A 26060-nucleotide genomic window follows, 5' to 3' on the forward strand; every position below is an offset into this window, starting at 1 on the left:
CACGCATTATCTCATTTAATTTTCAGCAGGTTGGTGCAACTTTTATTTCCATTTTACACACGAGGCTCTGAGTTTGAGGAACTTGACAAAAATCACCCAGCTGGTAAGTGGATTTGATTTCAAATTTGTGAATCTCCAAAACTATCACAAAAATCAATCAGCCAAGAAGGAGAGCCCAATGCTATGCCATCAGATGGGCTGACTCAAAAGAATGACTTTCCAAAAGCAATCAATTCAATTAAAATGACAATGTTTTCCATCCACCGGACCCGGCAAAAAGGCCTGGCTTTCCTCCAGTGTGAGGCGTGGAGAAATAATTCTGCAGGAGCACAATAAATACCAGTGACTTAGGCTCCTTTAGAATTAGAGACTCGTGGGTGAACAAGGGTGGTTTTTCTGCAGCTTTCACTGGAATTGTCCGTTTGGAACTCTACCTCCCCTTGGCAGGGCAGGTTTAAAAGAAGAAGAAAACAAACAAGAAACAAAAACAAGAAAAAAAAAGAGAGAGAGAAAGAAAAACAGGTGGAACCGACGTAAGGATGGCTAGAGCAATGCTCGCGGAAGGCAGAACTTTCTGGGGGCGCCCTGCCCGCACGTTTCACGCGTGGTGCGCGCAGGTGGCGCCGCGGTCCCTTTGCTCCCCGCGCAAGCCGGCGGGGTGCCCAGAAGGCTACCACTAGCCTCTGCTAAGGTGAGAGGGAAGCTTTCCGCCGAAGCGAGGGAGGAGGGCGGGCAGGAAGCGGAGCCAGAGCTGGCAAAGAAAGGCTCCAATTCCCAGCCCCCCGCCCCGCGGGGCGCGGGGGAGCCGGTAGCGCATGCGCGAGGCCCGGCCCCCAATTCCCCCAGCGAGGGAGGGAGGCCCCCGGCGGCCGGGAGCCTGCGAGCTGCGGCGGGACCCGAGCGCACGCAGGGACGCGGCGACGGCCGGGGCTAGTCGGGCTGCGGAGGCGGCCGTCGGGAGGGCGGAGCGCCCCGAGCGAGGGTCCAACGCCGGCAGGCAACAGAGGGCACGGCTGGCTCGGCACTGGAAGGGGCCCGGCGCTCGCAGCCCCCCACGCCCAGAGAGGATGCGTGAGTTTCGCCCCGGCTCGAGGGCAGGATGTGGGAGCAGGACAAAGGCTGGGCGGCGGGGGAGGAGTTGGGGACGGCGAGCTGGTGGCCGCCGCCAGAGCCCCAGCCTCGGGCGAGCTAGCGGAGTCGACAACTTTCTCTGCAACTTTCGCAAAAGGGGAGATAAAAATTCTGCAAGTTGTTGCACAGCTCCATATCGCCCCGTGTCCGGCGAGCGGAGGGGAGGGGGCACCGCAGCCTTCCCCGGACGGGAGGCGACCGCCAGCTCCTCTGAGCGGCGCAGGAGGGGGCGCCTGCCCGGGCCCAGGGCCAGGGGCGAGCGAGGATAGGGACATCGGGGGTCGGAGCCCAGGGCACGCTCTGGCCGCTGAAGCTGCCGTGTCCACGCAGGGTGCGCCCTGAGAGCCGGGTAGCCTCGGATAGCGGCGCTGCGTACGCGATGATGGATGAGCCGTGGTGGGAAGGGCCCGTCGCCTCGGACGTCCACTGCACCCTGCGCGAGAAGGTCAGTCCCTCCCTGCCCTTGTCACTCTCAGGACTGGGTACAGTCTCCTTCGGTTTCGACTTCGTGTTCTCAGGTCGCCTGCGTGGGAACTCAGAACTCCCGGGTGCCTTTTTTTCCTCTTACCCTTTACCTTCTCCTGGAGTGTCTGAGCGGAATTGGGGGGCGGGGGTTAGAGACTGGAGATTGAAGAGATTGAAGTTGGTTTTTCTGATAAGGAGCTCAGAACTCTGGGCCAACTAGTCAGAGACAGCCACTGTACCTCTAAGGCAGTGTTTCCTGTAGTATTGCCACCCTAGGTTATTTTAAACCGTACGTGAAGGGGTCTTTAAAAAATATTGTGTATTCATTCTAATGTGTAATTTAAGAATGTGTATATATCTAGCAAGCTCTGCGTTTGCGATTTTCCATTTATTGTAATGATATAGCAGTTTATTTTAAAGCAAATTTATTTAAGTAAAAGTAGTGACTCTGTATAAAGATAAGTGGTAGTACAGGTAATACATGGTTATGGCCAAATACATGTATCTATGTGTATATCTAGAATGGGACCGAATGAAATTTAAGGAACATCAGTGTAATTGAAAGAGGCTACAAAACAGGGAGGCTGAGGGAAGAAAACAAAAACTCCCCTGCGGGTTTGCCTCCTGTGGCAGAAGGTGGGTGGGAGCAGCTGAAATGTGATCCCTGCACACCTCTCCCCTCAAGGAGAGAAGGGCTGAGGGGCATTGGGAAGGTGGAAGAGTCCAGGTGGGCTGGAGGCATGCCCTGTGTGTCTTGCCTCCAGCTCCTGGGCTGAGACTGGCAAGGGGTGGCTTGGGGAACAGGTGTGAAGTGAATGGATTGGTTTCCTAGGGCTGCCATTACAAAGGACCACACAAACTGGAGGGCTTAAAGCAACAGAAATGTATTTCAGCTCTGGAAGCTGAAGATCCCGGATCAAGGTGTTAGCAGGGCTATGACTCTCAAAAGGCTCTAGAGAAGGATCTTTCCTTCTTCCTTAAATTTGCTGGTGCTTGGTCATCCTTGGCACTCCTCGGCTTGTAGGTACATCATTCCAGTCTCTGCCTCCACTGTCACATGGTTCTATCTGTGTGTCTGTCTGTTTTCTCTTCTTACAAGTATACCCGATCATTGGAGTAGAACCCACCCTAATCCAATGTGATGTCATCATAATTTAATTACATCTGAAAAGACTCCATTTCCAAGGAAGGTCACATTCTGAAGTTCCAGATTGACATGACATTTGGGGGGACACTACTGCGCCCAATATAGGGAGGAAAAGGTCTTCCTAGTGCGGTACCTGAGCCCCCACACAGGTTTCACAGTCAGTGCATTTGTTCCCAGTGTCTGTAGGAGCTCTGCTTAAAGGGTCACCAGCTACTTAGTGTTTTTACCTCATTGAGTAACTGTCTTCCAGTCCAATTAATGCCTTTTTCTTTTCTTTCTGTACCTGCTGACCTGTCTCTGTCCTGCGTTGCTTGGCAAGGCTGTAGCTTTCCTCTGTTCTCTTGGTCTTCTTCCCAGAACAGAGTGGCCAAGGTGTGGCACATTCTAGGCATCTGGACAAGAAGAAATCCAGGTCTTGTTGGTTCAGTTGAAAAGCAAGGAAAGTGGTAGGGGTATAGTCCTGGCCCTTTTCTGGAGGTGGTGGCTGAATGGAGCTAGTGAGGACTGCTGTGGAAATTGGGCTTCCTTGTTTATCATAGACTCAAGTGGTTGTCATTTCTGCTCATAGCTTAGGAGGAACGACTTCGACCTGATTTGCCCCTTTCTAGAAGGAAGGATTTCTAAGAGCAATAAATACCATTTGTTTAGTTACCTGAGAATGCCCAACGTTTTATGCATAAGGGAGGATGTCCTAAATGTTCCTTCAGCTGCTCAAAGAAGCAAGAAAGGCTCCATGACCTGCTATAGCCATGTCATGGTGCCATATGAGTTTACTGTTGGGCTGCCGACCTCGGAGAGATGATGAGTTTGTCCCAGTTTTGCAGGTTATAAATAGAAAGCTCACCCAAGGACTGATGGCCAAGGTCAACCTTGACTTAAAGCTGGCCTTATTAGGGCAAATCCCAAGCTCCTTTGGTTATAATGTCCCACCTCCTCAAAATACTGCTATTGTTCTCTTTTGCTTTATTTCCTCTCCCACTTCAAAGAAGAAAATGCTTCTTCAAAAATGTGGCTTCATGGAGTTTGGCAAGAAGAGTGAAGACTAGGGGAACATAGTAACCATACTAGCCTCGCCTTTCTTGAGGAATGAGGGCTGGCATTTTGTTTTTCTCAGACAGGGTAATTGTTTTTCTCAAACGTCTACTCTGATAATATGTTTCTAACACTGTAGAACAACTTTACAAGTGCCTGGCACACAGTAGACACTCACTCTTAGTTGAATGTTGCCTGATGAATACAAAGCATGTTTACATATATGCTGTGTAACTGTTACCACACAACCACAAGCAGTTATCTTCACCTGACCCACACAGGAGGCGAAGCTGAGATCGCTGAGACATTGGGAGCCCCACTTTGTCAGATATGAGATTCCAGTCTAGCATCATACTACAGGGTATCAAAAACTTGACACCATGAAAACAAGTCTTGGTACTGCATGCACACTAGTGATGGAAGTGAAACCCTGATCTGCTCATTTAACCTCTCTAAATCTAGCCCCTATCATCCATTCTTCCCAGAATAGCCAGAATTTGGATTGTGTCATTCTCTGCTTAAAGACCTCCAATGTCATCTCACTGCACTTAACAATTCCCAGTCCTTATCACTGCGTGGAATACCCAGCATAGCCTGGCTCTGGCCTGCTCTCTGACCTTGTCTCCTACCCCTTACCTACCCTCCATTCCATTGCTCTTAAGCCACAATGACCTCCTTTCTGTTCCTGGAACAAGTCAAGCTTGTTCATGTCTCAGGGCCTTTGCACGGGCTCTTTCCTTTATTTGGATTCTGTGTTTCTCAGACTATCACATGGTTGCTTGTCTCCCTTAATCTATTGCTGCCTCTCCATGTCACTCTATTAAATCACCTTGTTTTTTCTTTCTACCATTTACCAGGATCTGAAGTGTTTTTCTGTTTTGTTTGTTTGTTTGGTTGGTTGGTTGGTTGGTTGGTTTTTTTGAGATGGAGTCTCACTCTGTCGCCCAGGCTAGAGTGCAGTGGCACTATCTCAGCTCAGTGCAACCTCCGCCTCCTGGGTTCACACCATTCTCCTGCCTCAGCCTCCTAAGTAGTTGGGATTACAGGCATGTGCCACCACGCCCAGCTAATTTTTGTATTTTTAGTAGAGACGGGGTTTCACCTGTTGGTCAGGCTGGTCTCGAACCCCGACCTCGTTATCCGCCCACCTCGGCCTCCCAAAGTGCTGGGATTACAGATGTGAGCCACCACACCTGGCCTGAAGTTATTTTTCGTTTGTTTGCTGCCTTTCTCCCACACTAGAATAGAGGCCTGTGTCTGTCTTGTTCCTTGCGGAGGCCTCAGTGCCTTGAACACAGCTTCCCAATGTGTGTGGAATGACGAGGAGAATGAATAAGTCAGTCTTCGCTTTCCTCTTCTGTAAGCTGGGAGAAATGTTTTACAGCAATGTTAGGATTAAGTGAGAGAACTTAAGAATAGTGTGAGGTGCATGGTGGGTACTTGGCAGGCATTGTACCTCTCCACTTAGGGTTGCTGCAAGACAGTGATGGCCCGTTCACATAGTGCTGCTCAGAGTAAGGCTTAGGGTTTGTGACCACCCTCCAAGGAGTCCACAGATGTGATAGGTAATCCTTGTAAGAAAGGCATTGTTTGCCAGTTGGACCATTGGTCCTGTGATGGTGTTGAAGTCAGGAAAGGGACTAGTTCACCAAAAATCATGTATCTACTGAGGGCTGGGATCCAGGAGTGAGACTCCATAGGTAAGACCCTCTAACCAGCCTGGCATCCCGATGGGTGAATGTGGGCAGTTGAACTCTCCTACAGCCCAAATTGCTCTGGAGAAATCTCTCCCTCCCTTTTCTGTAGGCCACCTTTATCCCATGCTCAGCCCTTAAATTCCTCTTTGGATCCTTCTCCCTGTCCCTGTTGCATCTGCAGAAGCCCACCTAGGACCCTGCTCCCTTCAGCTCCTCTCCTTTGACCTTTCTGCTGGGGGTGCGAGTGCCACCCAGTACAGGGATGTGGGGTTTCTTACCTGCTACATGTGTGCCCCTTGACCCTCTTCCCTGAACCAAAAGGAGTAGATTGTCACCAGGCTGGCGTCACCAGTGAGGAGGCTGCTAGTGATGTTTTTCTGGTAACCAAGTCTGTGCCAGATCTGTCCAGATTAAAATTCGGGGCCACTTGTTTTTTTCTTGAAAGATGCATCCACCTAAGTTTAAAATTAATAGGGTGTTGAATCCAAGAACTAATAGATTTTGGTGAGTGCTGGTTACACATGATGGAATGAGAGCATTCCACAATGCTTGTCCCTTGAGGGCCACGTTCCTTGTCCCTCAAGCCTCTCCTTTGTCATGTGTCCTGGCCCCACCCTCATCCTTGCTTCTTTCACCATCTTTGTCACCCTGCATAGTGACTTGTCCTACCCACTAGACTGTGAGCTCCTTGCAGGTATGAGGTATGCCTTGTTACCTTGGCATTCCCAGACCAGTGTCTGAGTCAGAGAGGGACCTCAGGTGTCCCCCGCCTCACCTGATGCAGGCACAGGCATTGTGAGTGCACAAAAGAGTGAGACAGCCCCAGATGGACACCTCTGGGAAATGTTGAATGAATGCTTGTGTGCAGGGACGCTTCCTGGGAATCCTTCATCTCGTCTTCGGCATCTGCCAGGACAGTCTTCGTGTGTGTGGCCACAGCATTGACTATGGTGCCCAGCACAGGATCTGGTTGAGGGAGGATGCTGCCCCAGCTTCCTACAGACCTGCATGTTCTCCTGTCAGGTAACATGGGGCAGGAAGTTAGAAAAGCAGTTACTCACAAGGGCAGATTTACTGGCCTGGACCAAAGTACGGCTTAAGGATTTTAGGAGAATAACTGCAGGTTGAGCCCGGATAACAGAAATGTAGATAATTCCTCCCAGACTTCTAACAAGAGGTCATGTTTTTCTTCCTGAATTTTCTGAGCAGCAAAGTAGATAGAACTTGCACTCGTCTCCTTTTGATTTATGCCCATTTTACCATAGTCTTCACTCTCCAGTTAGAAGGAAGTAGTTATGTTAATAAGCAAAGACACACACCACTGTGACTTAAGGCTTCTTGAGTGTGTAGAAGACTTTCTGAATATAGGGATTTCTGGAGTTCTTAGGGGAAAAAACTCTCCCTCCCAAAGCCATGTTGATCAGCTCTGCTTGACATGACCTTGTAACTTTATCTGCCTGGGCTCCAGGGGGCCAGGGGCTAGGGGATCCCTCCTTCTCGTCCACTGGGTGTTTACTTTCTCCCAGGATGGGAGTCATGTGATACCTTAAGATGGGTCTTCTCATCCTGCTCCAGACTTGAGATCTGCAGGGCAACCAGCCACCTAATGCGTTTTTTCCCACTTCCTGAAGCTTACTCCATTGCACACTCAGAGGACTTCAGCACTGTGAGACCATTTTTTTTTTTTGAGACGGAGTCTTGCTCTGTTGCCCAGGCTGGAGAGCAGTAGTGTGATTTTGGCTTACTGCAACCACCGCCTCCTGGATTCAAGTGATTTCTCTGCCTCAGCCTCCCGAGTAGCTAGGATTACAGGCGTGCACCACACCCAGCTAATTTTTGTATTTTTAGTAGAGACGGGGTTTCACCATGTTGGCCAGGCTTGTCTGTAACTCCTCACCTCAGGTGATCTGCCCGCCTCGGCCTCTCAGAGTGCTGGGATCATAGGCGTGAGCCACTGCTCCTGGCCACATTTCTTACACCAGTGGACAGATAAAAGATGTTTGATTTGCGGCTGAGTCTATGCAAAGACCTTCCAAAACGTGAACAGCACACATTTCGTTTAGTGGTGATAATGTTAGTAGCTACGGCTCATTGAGCACTTTCTAGATTTCAGGCAGTGTGCCAGCATGCTCCCACATATTATCTTATTTACTCCTCACTTTGGCCCTACTGTTAGGATTAACCCCACTTTACAGACAAGAAACTGCAAGGCTCGGTGGAATAAGTGTCTGAGATGAAACCGCGGATTGTATCAAAGCTTCAACGTAAATTCATTTTAAAAACACCCAATTTAACACAAAGCGGAAATACAAAGCAGGGGAAAATTGAGGTTCTGTCATCCATGATGCTATAGGCTCTTGTGTTTTAGTTTGTTTTATGGCGCTCTCCAAGGGATGTGCTCTCCCTAAACCACCCTGAAAAGCTAGCCGCTATGGGCACGGGCCTTGCTCTGGGTATTGGAAAGGGCTAATGACTAGACCAAGGTCGCCTTTATTTGGCCCTGGTGAGTGGCCATGCCTGGGCCTCACCTGTGTGTGGTGCCTCTCCCCGTCAAAGTGATTTGGCCTCTGCCATTGCCTGTCCCTAACTTGCCAGGGAAAAGGACATCTCTGGGCACCCCCGCTTGCCGAACTCTTGACAGCTGGATAGTGGTAGAAATTCATCCCAGCTTCATCCTCAGCCCCTGTGTCAAAACTGCATCATTTTTTAGTGACTCCTGAAGCTTGCACACCCTTTTATTTCTCTCTTCCAACATCAGTATTTTTTTCTCACTCCTTCCCCTAAATTCCTCAAATTTCCCCACTTCAAGGCTGAACATGTCTCCTTATAGAAATCAGTGACCTGGCCAGGCGCGGTGGCTCACACCCGTAATCCCAGCACTTTGGGAGGCCGAGGTCGGCGGATCACGAGGTCAAGAGATCGAGACCATCCTGGCCAACAAGGTGAAACCCTGTCTGTACTAAAAATACAAAAAAATTAGCCGGGCGTGGTGGTGTGCACCTGTAGTCCCAGCTACTCGGGAAGCTGAGGCAGGAGCATCACTTGAACCTGGGAGGCGGACATTGCAGTGAGCTGAGATTGCGCCACTGCATTCCAGCCTGGCGACAGAGCAAGATTTCCCCTAAAAAAAATAAGAAAGTAGTGACCAAGGTCCATACTCAACAAAGGGCTCATGGATTTGGGTAGGTCATCCTCCACTTGGTTTTTCCATTCCCTTCCCCTCCTTTTGGATTTCTGCATCCCTCAAGGGGAAGTTTTCCCCAAATCACAAGATGCCCCCAGATCTACCAAAAAGAAAGTGTTCCAAACTCTGGCGGTGGAACGTGTCTGCCCGGCTTAGTTACAGGAATGTGTCATTCAGGCCTTTCAAACTCAAATGCTGGCTTTGACAAGCTCTTTCCTCCTCTAATGGCAGGGCTATCTTATGGTTGCGGTCTTCAAGTGAGACCCTAAGCAGTCTGTCCTCATGACCCCCTGGAGATGAAGGTGTGGGGACTCATAAAATAAGGAGAAATTTCCTGCAGTCTAAGCTGCAGAGGTGATTCAAGCTGCCTTAGAAGGTATATACAGAGGATGGAAGATGGACTGGGAAGAATTGAAAACTGCAAATGACGTAGGGGGACAAGATGGGCTGCCATTCAAGATAGTATCTAGCTTTGAGACTGACTGCAGTGCTTCACCCATATTCGGGAGGAAGCTGTTGACAAAACTGAACCAGAACTTGGCATTGTCGCTTGAGTCTTTTAGGTCTTAGAATACCAAAATGCTCAGTGTGTGCACAATACCCAGTCAAGACATGGTCTCAGTGCACCTTATCTGTGGCAGAAGCAAATTACCTTTGAAGGTTTCCTTTCCTCTGCCAAACCACGACAGCAATCCCTGCCTCACCTGCCACCCAGGAGTCCCAGAGAGAAAATGGGTGTGGGTGTACCCCATCAATCTCCAGGGCCTCCACATCATGAGATGGGCAAGGGACTTGGCTGGGCACCCTGCTTGGCTGGGGAAGTCTGTGCTGTCTAAGGGAGGGGAGGACATTTAAGACTTGGAGCTGGCCCTGTGCCCTTGTCCTTGACTTCTTCTTTGTCTTCCTAAATCACACAGTCCCTCGGGTAAAGGGAGTGCAGCCAACAGTTCTCTAGTATGTCTGAGCACCTGGCAGAAAGAGGTGACACTGCGACTCTGCTGTTCCCTGTTTCTTTTTGAGTTATTACACACACACACACACACACACACACAGCATTTGTTTAGGAAATGGCAAAAATGAATACAAGCAAATAGAAGAAAGTAAAATTCCCCTCACAATCCTACCACTTGGAAGCAATCTCTGTTGACATTTTTGGTGTGTGTTCTTTTCTGTGTATGTCATCACAATAGATTTTTATTTTGGATTTTTTTTTTTTAAGTAAAAATGGAAAATACTGGCTGAGTGCAGTGGCTCACGCCTGTAATCCCAGCACTTTGGGAGGCTGAGGCAGGTGGCTCACTTGAGGTCAGGAGTTCGAGACCAGCCTGGCCAACATGGAGAAACCCCGTCCCTACTAAAACTACAAAGATTAGCAGGGTGTGGTGGCGAGTGCCTGTAATCCCAGCTACTGGGGAGTCCAAGGCAGGAGAATCGCTTGAATCCGGGAGGCGGAGGTTGCGGTGAGTCGAGATTGCACCATTGCACTCCAGCTTGGGCAACAAGAGTAAAACTCCATCTCAAAAAAAAAAAAGAAAAGAAAATACCTTGTCGTAAAACACTTTGTCTTTCCATATCATTCTTCTCACCCAATTCCTGATTATTGGACACTAGCAAAAAATTAGAAACAATCGTTTGTTTAGAATAGATAACACATGAAAGTCATTTTGAAAAACCACACTATACAAAAGGGTAGATGGTGGAAAGGCTTCCTGCCACACTTGTCCCCGAATTTCCCTCTCCAAAAGGTACCACTGATCCCGATTTCTCGTGAATCCTATTCTGTGCATAAGAAAGCATAAATTATGTGTGCGTTGACACAAGAGGTAGTATGAATTACACACTTTCCTTTACCATTTCATTATTTTAATGTTTATTTTATTATTATTATTATTATTATTATTATTATTATTATTGAGACAGAGTCTCACTCTTTTGCCCAGGCTGAAGTGCAGTGGCATGGTCTCGGCTCACTGCAACCTCTGCCTCCCAGGTACAAGTGATTCTCCTGCCTCAGCCTCCTGAGTAGCTAGAATTACAGACACGTGCCATGACGCCGGCTAATTTCTGTATTTTTAGTAGAGATGGGGTTTCATCAGTTGGCCAGGCTGGTCTCAAACTTCTGACCTCAAGTGATCTGCCCATCTCAGCCTCCCAAAATGCTGAGATTACAGGTGTGAGCCACCGTGCCTGGCCTCATTATTTTAATGTTTAGATTTTAATAATCTAAATAACTTTTATGAAACCATGAACAGAAGGGTTTTTTTGTATATTTCACTAATTGTAGCAATAACAATACATAGTGGGCACTCAGGAAATTTATATTGAACAAATGAATAGAAGATTTCCTTTTGGTCATTTTCTATTCAAGTATATACATTTTATTTTACAAAAATAGTATCAAGTATATCATACTTTCATAACTTTTTTCCTTAACTGCACATGCTAAATAACCTTCTATGTCATTTTCTATCCTTCTGCAATGCCATGCATAATGTTCTGTGGATGCATCATGATTTCACTAACTCATCTCATTGTTGGATATTTAGGGGACTGCTTATTCATTTTTTTAAAATTGAGGTATAATTTATATACAGTACCATATACAGATCTTAAGTGAATATACAGTTTATAGTGTACAGTGAGTTTTGACAAATGTATATACTCATGTAACCACCACCATAATCAAGACAAGGCCAGGCGCGGTGGCTCACACCTGTAATCCCAGCACTTTGGGAGGCCGAGGTGGGTGGATCACATGAGGCCAGGAGCTCGAGACCAGCCTGGCCAACATAATGAAACCGCATCTCTGCTAAAAATACAAAAATTAGCTGGGCGTGGTGGCACATGCCTGTAATCCCAGCTACTCGGGAGGCTGAGGCAGGAGAATCGCTTGAACCCGGGAGGCAGAGGTTGCAGTGACCCAAGATCTTGCCACTGCACTCCAGCCTGGGTGACAAAAAGAGACTCTGTTTCAAAAAAAAAAAAAAAAGACGGCCAGGTGCAGTGGCTCACACCTGTAATCCCAGCACTTTGGGAGGCCGAGGCAGGTGGATCACAAGGTCAGGACTTCAAGACCAGCCTGGCCAACATGGTGAAATCCCGTCTCTACTAAAAATAAAAAAAATTCGCTGGGTATGGTGGCACATACCTGTAGTCACAGCTATTCAGGAAGCCGAGGCAGAAGAATCGCTTGAACCGGGGAGGCAGATGTTGCAGTGAGCTGAGATTGTGCCACTGTACTCCAGCCTGGGTGACAGAGTGAGACGCCATCTTAAAAAAAAAAAAAAGACATAGGACATTGCCATCAACCTAGAAAGTTCCTCATCAGTCTCATCCTGCCCCCAGCCTTAGGCAATCAGTGATCTGCTTTTTGTCCTTGTAAATTAGATTTGTCTTTTCTAGAGTTTCATATAAATGGAGTTATATGTATGTACTCCTTTCTGCCTGCTCCTTTTTACTTAATGTAATGCTTTTGAGATTCATCCGTGTCATTGTGTCTGTCAGGAGTTTATTTCTTTTTATTACTGATTAGTATTCCGTTTTATGTCTATAAAAATTTGTTCATCCATTTCCCCACTGAATGCCTTTTAGAATTGCTTCTAGTGTACCATTTGATTTTATATAGCACTGCCGTGGTGATCCTTGATTTGTATCTGTAAGTATGCTCAGGAATAAGTTCCTAAAATGGAAGCACTAATCACAGGGTAGGATTTTAAGAACCTTGCATATCACCAGGTAATAAATTCCCACAAGACTGTGCTAGTATACTTCCAGTGATGTTATGGAAGAATGCCTGCTTCCCAGCAACTTTGCTAACCCTGGATAGTACCCTTAAAAAAAATTCGTACCATTTGAATAGGTTAAAAATGGTGTCTGAATGGCTGTGTTTAAAAGGAGCAGGAGCCGGGCATGGTGGCGCGCACGTGTAGTCCCACCTACTTGAGAAGTTGAATGGGAAGATCACTTGGGCCCAGGAGTATGAGGCTGCAGTGTGCTGTGATTATGCCAGAGTGAGACACCTATCTCTTTTTTTTTTAAAAAAAAAGAGTGGGAACCACAAGTGGGAAAATGACTAGAGCAGGGGTGTCCAATCTTTTGGCTTTCCTGGACCACATTGGAAGAAGAATTGCCTTGGGCCACACGTAGAATACACTAACACTAACACTAACAATAACTGATGAGCTAAAAAAAAAAAAAATCACGAAAAAATCTCATAATGTTTTAAGAAAGTTTATGAATTTGTGCTTGCCACATTCAAAGCTGTCCTGGGCAGCATGGGGCCCATGGGCTGTGGGTTGGACACGTTTGTGCTAGAGGATGGCAAGGCGAGAGGAAGGGAACTCTGAATCCTCATTCTAGGCTGCATGGAGCCCCATCTGCAGCACGGAACTGGCCTGAGACCTGCATCAAGGGCTGGATGAGGGCTATTAAGGTGACCTGGCTGGAAAACTCCTCCAGCTCTCTCTTAGTCCCCGCATTATAGCGTGTGCTGCCCCTGGTAACTGGATCCTTCGGAGGCAGAATTTGAATTATCCTGAGGCACTGAGTGCCTTGTAGGTCCCTGGAGCAGATGGTTCCAGGCCCCGGGCATTCTCGTGACATGGATACCCACGCCATACCACCAGCTGCTAAGTCTGGAAGTGGTCATCAAGTGATTTGGGTGGAAGGGTTGGGAGGACACGAGGAGGAAGGAGAGGATGTCATTCAGAACAGAAGCATCGGGAATTGGATAGATTCAGTTATTGTAAGGGAAAGTTGGAGAGAACTTCAATGGCATCAGAAGGAAATTGGCCACACTACAGTCTGTCCATGCATGAAAATATGGTGCAGTCATTAGATGCGACGTGGTAGACGGTGTTGGTGTGCAATGGACTTTTCTGATTATTGTAAAAAAAAAAAAATCCAAGCAATTCAGAGCACTTCTGACTCTTCGGAGTGAACCATTGTTTTTTTCCTTAACTTTTTATTGTGGAGATTTAAAAAGATACACAAAAGTGGAGAGAACACTAGAATGAGTCCTTGCATACCCTCCACCCAGCTTCCTCACCTGTTTCATCTGTTCCCCCAGACAGTGTGTCATTTTACCCATAAATGACACTACCAAATAAGGGCTTTTTTTTTTTGACATAACAACTATGCCATTTTCACACCTAAAATAATTACCAATAATTCATTAATATCTTCTGTTGTCCATTCCTCTGTTGTCTCAGAAATGGTTTTTATAGTTGTTCACATCATAATCCAGATAAAGTCCATGCATTCCATTTTTTTTTAAGTGTCTTTTAAGCTGGGCATGGTGGCTCACTCCTATAATCCCAGCACTTTGGGAGGCCAAAGTGGGTGGATCACCTGAGGTCAGGAATTCGAGACCAGCCTGGACAACATAGTGAAACTCTGTCTCTACTAAAAGTACAAAAAAATTAGCCGGGCCTGGTGGCAGGCACGTGTAATCCCAGCTACTCAGGAGGCTGAGGCAGGAGAATCACTTAAACCCGGGAGACAGAGGTTGCAGTGAGCCCAGGTTGCGCCATTGCGCCCCAGCCTGGGCAACAAGAGCGAAACTCAGTCTCAAAAAAACAAAAAATTTAAAATTAGCTAAGCATGGTGACACACACCTGTAATCCCAACTACTTGGAAGGCTGTGGTGGGAGGATTGCTTGAGCACGGGAGGTCCGGGCTGCAGTGAGCCGTGTTTATGCCACTATGCTCTAGCCTGGGTGACAGACCAAAACTGTGTCTCAAAAAATAAATAAATAAATAAATAAATAAATAAATATAAAATACATAAATGTTGTCAAGTATTTTACTCTCCAATGGTCCCCTACCCTGCCTGAAAATATTTTTTTCATGCTATTGATTTTCAGAGAAAACAGTTTGATTTGTCCTGATAAATGTCCTGTATTCTGGATTTGACCTGTTACCTCCTCATACTGTCATTTAACTTGAATTCATTCTTAACAGATCGGTTTATACACTTCTCTAATGTTGCAGGATTATAATATGCTTTAACCTACCTGTTCTCTAGCTGTAGACTCAAGCATTACTTCCTCAGAGAAGCCGTCCCTGACTCCCAGACAAGGACAGGCTGGGCCTTTTGTATGTTCTCAGAGCACCCTTGGTGATTCCTTAAGCACTTAGCACAATTTGTAATTATATACCTGTTTCTGCAATTATTTGATGTAGAGCTAGCTCCCTCCCCAGACTGTAGGCCCAGGGAAGCAGGCACTGGGTCTCTCCAGCTCTCAGCAGAGTGTGTGTTGCATAAGAGTTCCTCCATCAGGATTTGCTCATCACTGACACCTTATCTGACTGAAGTCTGTGCTGTGCAGCCCACAAATTGCCTTCCTGGACTTCACTGTCGAAACTGTCTTTTTTGTTGAAATAGAGTCTCTCTCTGTTGCCCACGCTGGAGTGCAGTGTCGCAGCCTCGCTCACTGCAACCTTCGCCTCCTGGATTCAAGCGATTCTCATGCCTCAGCCTTCTGAGTAGCTGGGATTACAGGTGCGCACCACCACGCCTGGCCTCAACATAGTCTTGGGGGTAGGTAGCACGGCTACCAGTAACTCCACCATATACTGGTAGACAAATGGCATCTGAGGGATTAAGTATTTGACCAGAGTCCCCCTTTTAAGCAAGGTAGTTAAAGCCTTAATATTTTGCGGATCTGCTGTCCCCGCCTGACCTTAGACAAGGCACACATAGAGCAGAGGACTTGCAATGCAGCCTCCAAGTTGGTGATGGTGTAACATGGACTTCCCCTCGAGCAGAGCTGACACCCTGGGCAGCCACCAAGCTAAGTGAGAAGGCGGGGGTTGGTGGAGCAAAGCTATTGACTTGGCGTTGAAATTTCTCTTTGGTCTCTCCTTTTGTGTTAACTTTTGGTTTTGAAATCATTTCAAACTTAGAGAAGAGTTGCAAGCATAATATGCAATTTTGTGAACATTTTAACACATTTGTCCTATCATTCTTTTTCTCTATGTATATTTCTTTTCTTCAACCAAGTTGCAAAAATAATGCCCCATTATCCCTTAATACTTCAGGGTTTATTTCTCCGGCTTTTTTTTTTTTTTTTTTTTTTTGTAAATAGAGATGAGATCTCACTGTGTTGCCAGGTTGGTCTCAAACTCTTAGGCTCAAGCGATCCTCCCACCTTGGCCTCTTGAAGTGTTGAGATTACAGGCGTGAACCACTGCGCCCAGCCATGGTTACTTTTAAGATTGGCTATGAAGCGGTTTCTGTGGGAATTTTTGTCAGATCACTAGGGACATCTATCTTCCCAGGACCTCCCTGGAGCCATGTTTCAGGAAGAGGGGATTCAGCATTCTGGTTAGGAAGGAAGAAGCCAAGCAGTCGCTGGTGGGCTTTGCTGGCCTCAACTGTGGGGAAGGCAGAGCTCTGGCTAATTTCCTGGGGCCATCTCCTTGGCTTGGTTGTCACACAGTGCCCACGAAAGCAGCCTCTTTATCCAGTGGTCATTTAGTGAGCCTCATGTGTAACCTGCAAGACCTGTGGGAGGCTCTGCCAGGAGAAGCCATGACCCAAAACCCGCCCTGAGGCCCTTAGCCTAGCTGAAGATATAGTCATATCAAACCACTTACAGCCATATGTTAATGGCCATAATAGCCATTTAATGTTAGTAATGATAGTCCACTTTTAATGGGTGCTTACCATGTGCTGAGAGCTTGAGATCCCCTCCGTTAGCTAAGTCCTCAGGCAACTCCTTCCAGTAGGTCCTATACTTATCCCCATTTTACAGATGGGACATGCAAAGTTTAGAGAGTTACATACCTTACCCAAGCCCATACAGCTAGTAGGCAACCTGGCTCCAAAGCTCACACCTACTGCTGTACCAAAGACAGGTCCAGTTGCCCGAGGAAGTCTTAAAAAGCTTCAAGGAGGAGGTGCTGTTTGATTTGGGTTTGAAGGATGAGTAGAAGTTTGCCAGGCAGAGACAGGTGTGAAGTTCATCTCTCTGCAGGGTCCAGGGCAGCTGGGGAGAGTCAAGCATTAGTGGCCTGCAAGGGGTGGCCTGGTCAGTTGTGGGGAGGACCGGGAGATGCACCAGGAATACTGGCTTTGAGGATGTGGGTCTTCCTAAATGTTTGAACCTTATCCTAAGAACCCGTGGAGGGCAATGAGAAGGGTGGGGAGGAGAGTGCCAGCTCCCTGGAAATGCACCCTGGCCTCGGAGACTAGTTATTACAGTTATTGCAGTCTCCTCGAAGCGATGGCATCTGAACTAGGGGAGGAAGTAAGGAGACTTGACAGGTTGTAGACAATAGGGTCAAAAGGACCAGCGAACAAAAGCATGGAAGATTTCAACTTTCTTCCTAGTTGGAACAAAGCAACTTTCCTTAGTTGAGTTTGTTCAGCCTTTTTCATAGTGAACATTATTCTTGGAGGGCCCCTTCTAGAAACTGTGAGTTGAAGGACTCCCACTGCCCAGTAAGTGAAGAGAATTGATGTTCATTGGGCACCTGCAGAGTGCCAGCAACTGTTAATGCCTTGTGTGTATTGTCTGGTTTGATTATTAAAGTCGCTTCAGAAAGAAAAAGGATGAGTTAAATGTACTGACCAAGGCACTGGTGGTTCTTGAATATCTGTGCATGTTTATTCCTGCATTTAACTCACTGTTTTTAGCAGCCAACTGCATCCTACACACTGTGCTAGCCACCGCCTAAGGGATGAACAAAAATTGTGTACACAATTGGGGATAAACAAAAATTGTGTCATGGAGCTTATAGCTGAGCATCAGGCTCAAGTGGAGAATTTGTAAAGCATAGATAGGTGCCCAGCTCCATCCCCAGGAATTCTGATTTGGTGAGACAGGAAATAGAGGGTGTATTAGGTCCCTAGGGCTGCTGTGACAACGCGCCACAAACTTGGGGCTTTATTCTCTCGTAGTTGTGGAGACCAGAAGTCTGACATCAGGGTGTCAGCAGGCCGCGGCTCCCTCTGAAGGCTCTAGGGGAAGATCCTTCCTTGCTCTTCTATCATTTGGCAGCAGCTGGCATTTTATCCGTGGTCTTCCTTGGCTTGTAGCTGCATCATTCCAATTTCCGCCTCCATCTTCACAAGGCCTTCTCCTCCTTGTCTGTCTTCGCCTCGTCTTCCCTCTATATGCCTCTGTCTCTGTTTACTCTTCCTATAAGAACACAAAACACTGATTAGCACCCATCCTGATCTAATATGACCTCATTTTAACTTGATTGCATCTGTAAAGACTATTTTCTTATTTATTTATTTATTTCTCTGAGACGGAGTCTCACTCCGTCGCCCAGGCTGGAGTGCAGTGGTGCGATCTCGGCTCACTACAACCTCTGGCGCCCAGGTTCAAGAGATCTCCTGCCTCAGCCTCCCGAGTAGCTGGGACTACAAGTGTGCACCACCATGCCCAGCTAATTTTTGTATTTTTAGTAGAGACAGGGTTTCACCTGTTGGCCAGGATGGTCTCGATCTCTTGACCTCGTGAACTGCCCTCCTTGGCCTCCGAAAGTTCTGGGATTACAGGCGTGAGCCACTGCGTCCAGTTGACTATTTTCAAATAAGGTCACATTCTGAGGTTTTGAGTAGACAGGAATTGTCAGGGAAATACTATTCATCCCAGTACAGGGGGGGAAACCCCCTTTTTAAATAGGTCCCCAGGGGATTCGAATGCATGTGGTCGACTGGCAACCCATTTGAGAAACCTTGGATTGTAGATGGGTAGGGAAGTAGGGTCGCAGCGAGGGGATAGTGGTGCAGTCACCCTACTGTCCCATTTTGGGCTTCTCATTAGGGTCAAAGCTCCCAGGAGAATCCACAAAAGGAATCTGGAAATCGGGGACAGGAGCTGGAGGTGTGGAGGGAAGAGCTTTGGAGCCACTCCACAGAGTGATCCAGGAGGAAAGCGGAGAGATCCAAGAATTGGACCTGTGACAGAGAACCAGCATGGAGGGGCATGTCAGGACCTCTTCCCCTGGATAACAGAGGGCGTGGGAGGATGAGGGGCACCCCAGTCCTCCACTCCAGAAGGTATGGGGGATGCGGTTCTGTAGGAAGCTGGCAGAAGTAAAGAATTCAGTTGAGGGGTGTGGTGTCTTTTAAAAAGGCCATGAATGTTGTCTATGGGGGTGTTTGGAGGCCCCAGAGCCATGGGTTGGATGGGGGGCCAGTGAGGGTTGTGCAGGCATGTGTGTGGTCACTGTGGATGCCCTGGCAGCTGTGGCCGGGCCTGGTACAGAGTTTGCCCAGAAGGGCAGTGGCTCTGGCCCCCGGGAATGAGGAGGTGTGCTTGGAGCTGGCCTGCCTGCCATCCGCCCAGGAGTAGTACAGACGCCGGCTGCGGATGTGGTGCCTGGGTTACCTTTCACTCTGCTGGAAGGAAGCTACAGGCTGGACTTCAGCAGGAGGGGACGTTACGGGCATTGTTGGCCTTATGTGACACGGGCCACCCTCTCAAGAATGTTGAAATAGTGTTCCCACAGAGGTGTTGATGCTTTACGGAAAATGCCTCCTTGGGCCTTATGAAGCAATCGGGGCAGAGAGAGGAAGGAGGGTGAGCCTCCCGCCTTGCTGGGCCTCCCAGGTCGTGCTGTGTACTGAGGCCTCTGAAGAGCCAGCCTTTCTCCCCCTTTCTTTGCCCCTTTACATTTGCAAGTCTCCACTTCCTGTTGGTCACCTTGGTTACACATGGTGTTTCTTCACCTCTCTGCGGTTCTTTGTTCTTAGACAAGACCCCTCTAGCTGTTGTCCCAGCCCAGGGCGTGGATTCCCGGGCTCTTGTTGACAGCAGTAGGGATAGGCGTGGTAGGGAGATTGGAGGAGGAGAGCAGAGTGGTTTCTCTTGGTGGCTGGTGTTTGAGAGCAGCTCAGCCCTGCTTTACTGCACCTTGAGCTGTTTACGAAGTGGTTGTCACCCTCCAAGTATTGTCATACCCCAAGCCCTGGCCCGCTCCTCTGATGTCCAAGCCCAGGATTTACCACTCACCTGCAGTGTGGCCTTGGCAGTTATACTTCTGTATAACCCCTACTAACCTCAGTTTCCTGGCCACCAGGGCTAGTGCTGGTTCCACTTCGGAGGGTGGGTGTGGGGACATAGCAAATGCACATAGCGTTTACGTTCTAGTTGTAAGGGAGGAGATAGTCCCATGAGAGAGAAGTGGGCATGTGTGCGCACAGAGAAACAGGAGTGGACGTGCGTATGCCGACATGTATACATACTCCCGGTATTTTCCTGCTGGTGGAATTGCTGGAGACTTTAATTCTCTTTGTGCTCCTCTGTATTTTCTAAAATTCCTTTAGTGATTAAGTATTTTATAATCAGTTAAATAAAACATTATTAGTATTATTTTCTGAGATGGAGTCTCGCTCTGTCACCCAGGCTGGAATGCAGCTCATGCAACCTCCACCTCCCGGGTTCAAGCAGTTCTCTTATTTCAGCCTCCCGAGTAGCTGAGGCTGAGGTTACAGGCGTGCACCACCACGCCCAGCTAATCTTTTTGTATTTGTAGTAGAGATGGGGTTTCACAGTGTTGGCCAGGCTGGTCTTGAACTCCTGACCTCAGGTAATCTGCCTGCCTCGGCCTCCCAAAGTGCTGGGATTACAGGTGTGAGCCACCATGCCCAGCCTAAAACATTATTTTGAAAGGAAAATACAAACAAACCTAAACTATCACATGGAGGGTTAAAACACAGTGTTTTGAGAACATAGTGTCTAGAAAACAGTAGAGTCAGAAGACCCAGGTTCAGATTCACCATTTATTAACTGGGTGATCTTAAGCAAGTACTTAGTCTCTCTGAGCCATCCTTGTCTGTAATGTAGGGACGCTGGTAATCTCAGAACCCTTTTCTGTAGGAAGCATATTTTGAGATTGTGTGACACAGAATATGTATTGAGAAACATTGCCTTTGAAATGACTGCTAGGTGCATAGTTTATAATTTTTGAAGCTTTCAATCTTTGTGGGTCTGTTGGAGAATTAGAGTACAAGATGCATGGAATGCAGTGTCTGCCAAATCATAGAAAAAAATATATTAAATTGTATATATACATACATACAGAATTTCAAGTTATATAAATATATAACTACTATATATATATAACTACTGTATATACTATATATACACACGTTTTATATATATATACACACACATGTTATATATATATATACACACACACATATGTATACACACATGTTAGAGACAGGGTCTCACTCTGTCACCCGGGCTAGAGTGCAGTGGCATAATCGTAGCTCACTGCAGCCTCAAACTTCTGGGCTTAAATGATCCTTTCGCCTCATCCTCCCAAGTAGTTAGGACTACAGGTGCTCACCACCATGTCCAGCTAATTTTTTATCTTTTGTAGAGATGAGGTCTCCCTAAGTTGCCCAGGCTGGTCTCGAACTCCTGGCCTCAAGTGATCCTCCCACCTCAATCTCCCAAAGTGCTAGAATTAATAGGCATGAGCCACCATGCTTGGCCTCAAGTTAGATATTTTTAATGTATATCTATCTGTATGTATAGAGATATCTATATATCTCACAAGGCTCTATAAAACTATTCATCATAATGAGCAATTCCAAATACTCATGAAGACTTGCGGGAAGGTATGAGAAGCTGGAGGAGCTAAATTTCAGGGGAAAGAGAAGGCTGTGTCCTTCCTTGCCCTAGGATGGTGTGTGCCTCAGTTTACCAAGTAGCAACAGAGGGTTTCCAAGGAGGAAGCAGTTTAGTGTTTTTGTTTTGTTTTGTTTTTTAAAGAGACGGGGTCTTACTGTGATGCCCAGGCTTGAGTGCAGCGGCTATTCAGAGGTATGATCCCAATAGTGATAAGCATGGGAGTTTTGACCTGCTCCATTTTCAAGTTGGGCCAGTTCACCCCTCCTTAAACCTGGTGGTTCCCCACCCCTGGGAAGTCACCATATTATATACATAATATATAAGAGATGGGCGCCTGGACCTCCCAAGGCAGGACACCCAGCACTTGGCTGCCTGGGGCTTCTGTGAGCTGCCATGTGCTTTTTGTAAGCCTCTGCTAGGCTCCTGATGCCATGGCCATGTGGACGTTCTTACTAGGGCATTTCTGCAGGTGAAAGCTGTGGTTCTTAATCTCAGCAAGCTTTTCAGTAAATCTCTAGGCTTAGAATCATCAAATTATTAGGCATCACGCCAGGGATTTTTGCGAGTCTCGCCTTGTGGATGCACTGGAGTTTCATTTTCTCCAGCATACCAGGTGCCCTGCAGTCAGCACCCTCAGGCACCTTTTCCCAGAGTCAGCTTTCTGGGATGTTGTTACTCTGCCCCCCAAGAGGGAGGAGGGCAGGAGGAGTGTCCTGTGGATAAATTCAACCTAGAGTTTTCCAAAGTTATATTAGTTTTTTGCCGAACAAATGTTTCAAGACCTCTACTGGGCTAATATAGGCTTCCTTTAAGGAGCAATGTAGTATACGATGTTTTGCCAAACTGTGGCCCACAGAACCCTTTTTTTCAGGGAGCATATCTTGGGACTGGTGTGCCACAGAACACACATTGGGAAACATTGCCTTTGAAAAATGACTGCTAGGTGCACAGTTTATAATTTTTGAAGCTTCCACTTCTCCATGAACACTGACCTGCTTCCTCTGTGGAAACCCACTGTTGCTCTTGGGTAGACTGAGGCACCTGTCACCCCAAGGCAAGGACAGAGCTTTCTCTTTCTGCTGGAATCCAACTCCCTCACTTTCTTTTTCTTTCTTTCTTTCTTTCTTTCTTTCTTTCTTTCTTTCTTTCTTTCTTTCTCTCTCTCTCTCTCTCTTTCTTTTTTCTTTCTTTCTTTCTTTTTTCTTCCTTTTTTTTTTGTAAAGACAGGGTGTTTCTGTGTTGCCCAGGCTGGTCTCATCAAGCGATCCTCCTGTCTCAGCCTCCCAAAGTGTTGCGAGTACTGGTGTGAGTCACTGCACCCAGCCCCTGCCCCGTTTCTTATGCCTCCTCGCTGGTCTTCATGAGTACTGGGAATTGCTCATTATGATAAATAGGTTTATACAACCTAAGATCAGGAACAAATAATTTTTTTTCTCACCTGTTCAAGTATTTGCCATTCCTGAAATATGGATGTTTTTGTAATTATCAGGTGTTCCTTTTGTATCAGGTATTGGCGTAACAGAGCTGAACAAGACAAGCCCAGTCCCTGCCCTCATGGTGGTTACAGTCTAGCAGGCAGGAGGACAGTAAGAGCGAATGAATGAGTAGATAAAAAGTCCTAGGTGCTTGGGGAGGATCTCACAGAAGCATGAGCCTGAAACACCTTTTTCAGAAGTGACTTTTAGGCCAGGCATGGTAGCTCACGCCTGTAATCCCAGCACTTTGGGAGGCCGAGGCAGGCAGATCACTTGAAGTCAGGAATTCGAGACCAACCTGGCGAACATGGTGAAAACCCCGTCTCTACTAAAAATTACAAAAATTAGCCGGGTGTGATGGTGGGCGCCTGTAATTCCAGCTACTCGGGAGGCTGAGGCAGGAGAATCGATTGAACCTAGAAGGCGGAGGTTGCAGTGAGCTGAGATCGTGCTACTTTACTCCAGCCTGGGCAATAGAGCAACACTGTCTCAAAAAAAAAAAATTAAATAAATAAAAAAAAAAGAAGTGACTTTTAAGCTGAGATCTGAAGGAAGAGTGGATTAATAATGAGAAGTAAAACCTCAAGGCAATTAGAAGAAAATAATGCAGTGCAGGACACTAAAGGTTAAACCAAGGACTTCACTTCCTCCCCTAATAGAAGAAACCAAGGGTGCCTGGCGGAGCTTTCATAGTACATGTCACCTTCTAACCCCTCCGAGGTTAGCCTCAAAATGCTTTCAAAGCCTGTGTGTGAAGAGCACGTGCTGAATTTTCTCCTCCCCCTCCCCGGCTACACAGCAGTGATAGGTATGGTTCTCTTGGGGGCAGTCTCTGCCCTGCACATCTGGCTGTGGGCCCAGGGTCTTGAGTGACTGCATTTCACCTGGCCTCACCTGCACTCCCGGGCACGTATGAGCCCAGCACAGGTATGGAAAGTGTTTGTCACTCTGCCAAGGTCAGCACCTGGGGACGGGGGTTGGGAAGAGCAGCTGAGGACCAGACACATGCCCGGAATCTTCAGAGACCTGTCCAGGCAGCCCTGCTGCCTCTCTGTCTCTCCGTGTAGCTTAGTTTGGGGCTTTAGGTGGGCTGTGATTCATGAGTCCTTGGCCTTTTCTGGAGCACTTTCCCTCTCAGATAATCCTCTTTCTGCTTGAGAACCCCCAGGCAAAACTCTTGGGCAGCAAGGAGAGTGGTTTCTAAAGGGGCAGCCACCTCTCCTTCCCCCAGAATGGCTCCTCTGGTCTCAGAAATGCTGGCTCACACGTCACAGTGGGGTTTCCCACTTGGGGGGGCAGTGACCTCTGCCATGGGTTACCCTAAGGAAGAAAGCCAGGGTAGATAAGGGAGTCCCGAGGGGAAGGGAGGGCATAGAGGGCCACAGGCAGAGGGAAGATTCCTCAAAACATTCTCCATGTATTCAGACGTCCATTCACTCAGCCAGCAGCTACTCATTAGCCCTTACTCTGTGCCAGGGACCAAGGATATGGCCAAGGGCAGGAGAGAAAAGCAGCTCCCTCCCTCATGGAGACCCCCTTCTGTGGGGGGCAGGGGACAGTTCCTAAACATGCTTCAATGTGCAGTGGCTGCTGGCGGTGGGAAGCCCACAGGAGGCTGCTGGGTAGGAGGGAGGTCAGGGATGGCCTCTGAGGAATGGTCTGAACAAGGACCTGAAGGAAGAGAAACAGCCCACATGCCCAAAATCTGGGTTTGATGACGTCGTGGCACAACCTTACGGTGAAAAACTAGGCAGCCATTGCAGACCTTGTTTCCCATGCTCTCTGAGGGGCAAGTGGGAAGCAGTTGCAGATTGCTATGGCATTTTATGAGAGTTTGCACAAAGAAATATCTGAAGAATCCAGGTAGAAGCTAGTAGTACTTCTCTCTGAATCCTTCTAAGTGAGGGATTATGAATGATGTTATTCTTTTTTTTTTTTTTTTTTTGAGACAGAGTCTCGCTCTGTCGCCCAGGCTGGAGTGCAGTGGCATGGTGTCCATTCACTGCAAGCTCCACCCCCCGGGTTCATGCCGTTCTCCTGCCTCAGCCTCTAATTTTTTTGTATTTTTAGTAGAGACGGGGTTTCACCATGTTCTCCAGGAGGGTCTCGATCTCCTGACCTGGTGATCTGCCCGCCTTGGCCTCCCAAAGTGCTGGGATTTATTCTTTTTAAGATTCATCAGTGAACATATAATTTATAGTTAGTAAAAAGAAAAAGAAAGGAAAAGAAAAAAATGGAAAATTCCTTCTGGAAGGGGCTTTGCGTTGTAGGAAGATGAAGTGGGATACTTTCTGGGCATGGGGTGTTATTATGACAGGGCTGATTTTGTTAAAGGGATGATGTGGGGTTGCTAGGAAATCCTTGGGGATAAATTTTGAGCTGGGCCTTAACACGGTGGGTATCTAGTCTTTTTGTTTGTTTGTTTCCAAACTGAAAACATAGTAACTGAAGTAATAAAGTGGTTATGCATTGAGCATTTTTGAAAAATTCAGGCTTTTGAAAAGCATGATCGTGAAAATCATGCAAGATCTCAGTGCGCCCATCCCGACCTCCCCTCCGTAGCCACTGTTAATATTTTGATGTATCTCTTCTAAGTCTATTCTAGCCCATAGCTATTCTGTTAAAAAATAATAATAATAATAAAGGACTGTGATGACAAAAGCAGGGGTTTTGTAAGGTGGATTTCTTTTTCCCGGAACTCCACCACGGCCATCTGTCCGTGCCTCCACCTGTTCATCTCTAGATACTCCTGCGGCAGATGGGCTTCCCTGAGTCAGGTGATCAAGGGCCAACAGCTGGGGAGGGAGAGTGATCAGGAAGCCTCTGCCCTTCCCTCCCTTCCCACCTCATTCCCCTTCTTCTCCAGCCTCCCCCCAGCCTTTCTGCTGCCCACACTCTCGCTGCCTGTGGCCCTGCCAGGCATGCTGGGGGGAAGGTCACCCTGCCTGGCCGGGTTCCTGCCCGCCCAGCGCCTGCCTGATTGCTGAGTGCCTGCCAAGCGCCTGCCTAATCTGGGGAGAGCTTTAGAAGCCGCCCTAGGGCAGGCTGCTCTTTTGTTTCTGGAATCCAGGCCACTCAGCAGAGGGGCTGGCTTCCTGCACTGCGCTGCTGCGGCCTTCAAGTGGACTTAGGTCAAGAGTGCCTGGGGAGGAACTCAGTCCCCTTAGAGCAAAGCCCTTGTAATGAATGCCTTCCCTGCACCCCCTAATTGGGTTAGCGAAGTGATCAGCTGGATTCTCAAACTAAACAGGATAGGCATGCTGCAGTCCTGCATTGTTATTTCTGTGCCAAAGAATCTCCCTTTTCCCAGTGAGGGGAACAAGCCGAAGC

At 47.6% G+C, this 26060-nt stretch overlaps 1 protein-coding gene across 4 annotated transcripts in view; it reads left to right on the top strand.

Annotated features, from left to right (window-relative positions):
* Nucleotides 1-870: 870 nt before the first annotated feature.
* Nucleotides 871-26060, top strand: part of CCNJL (cyclin J like) — a 60923-nt gene continuing 35733 nt past the window's right edge. Inside the window, exons 1-2 of one of the 4 annotated variants that reach the window (XM_055285392.2) lie at nucleotides 871-1071; nucleotides 1462-1576. In XM_055285392.2, coding sequence (XP_055141367.1) covers nucleotides 1511-1576 — 66 coding nt within the window. In that variant the 5' untranslated portion in view covers nucleotides 871-1071; nucleotides 1462-1510. Of the gene's footprint in view, nucleotides 1072-1461; nucleotides 1577-15033; nucleotides 15198-18435; nucleotides 18672-26060 lie in introns of those variants that run through there. The other 3 variants (XM_055285391.2, XM_055285390.2, XM_063643141.1) reach the window with 3 other exon arrangements.

This window comes from Symphalangus syndactylus, chromosome 7, assembly GCF_028878055.3.
Source record: "Symphalangus syndactylus isolate Jambi chromosome 7, NHGRI_mSymSyn1-v2.1_pri, whole genome shotgun sequence".
NCBI classification, from domain to species: Eukaryota; Metazoa; Chordata; class Mammalia; order Primates; family Hylobatidae; genus Symphalangus; species Symphalangus syndactylus.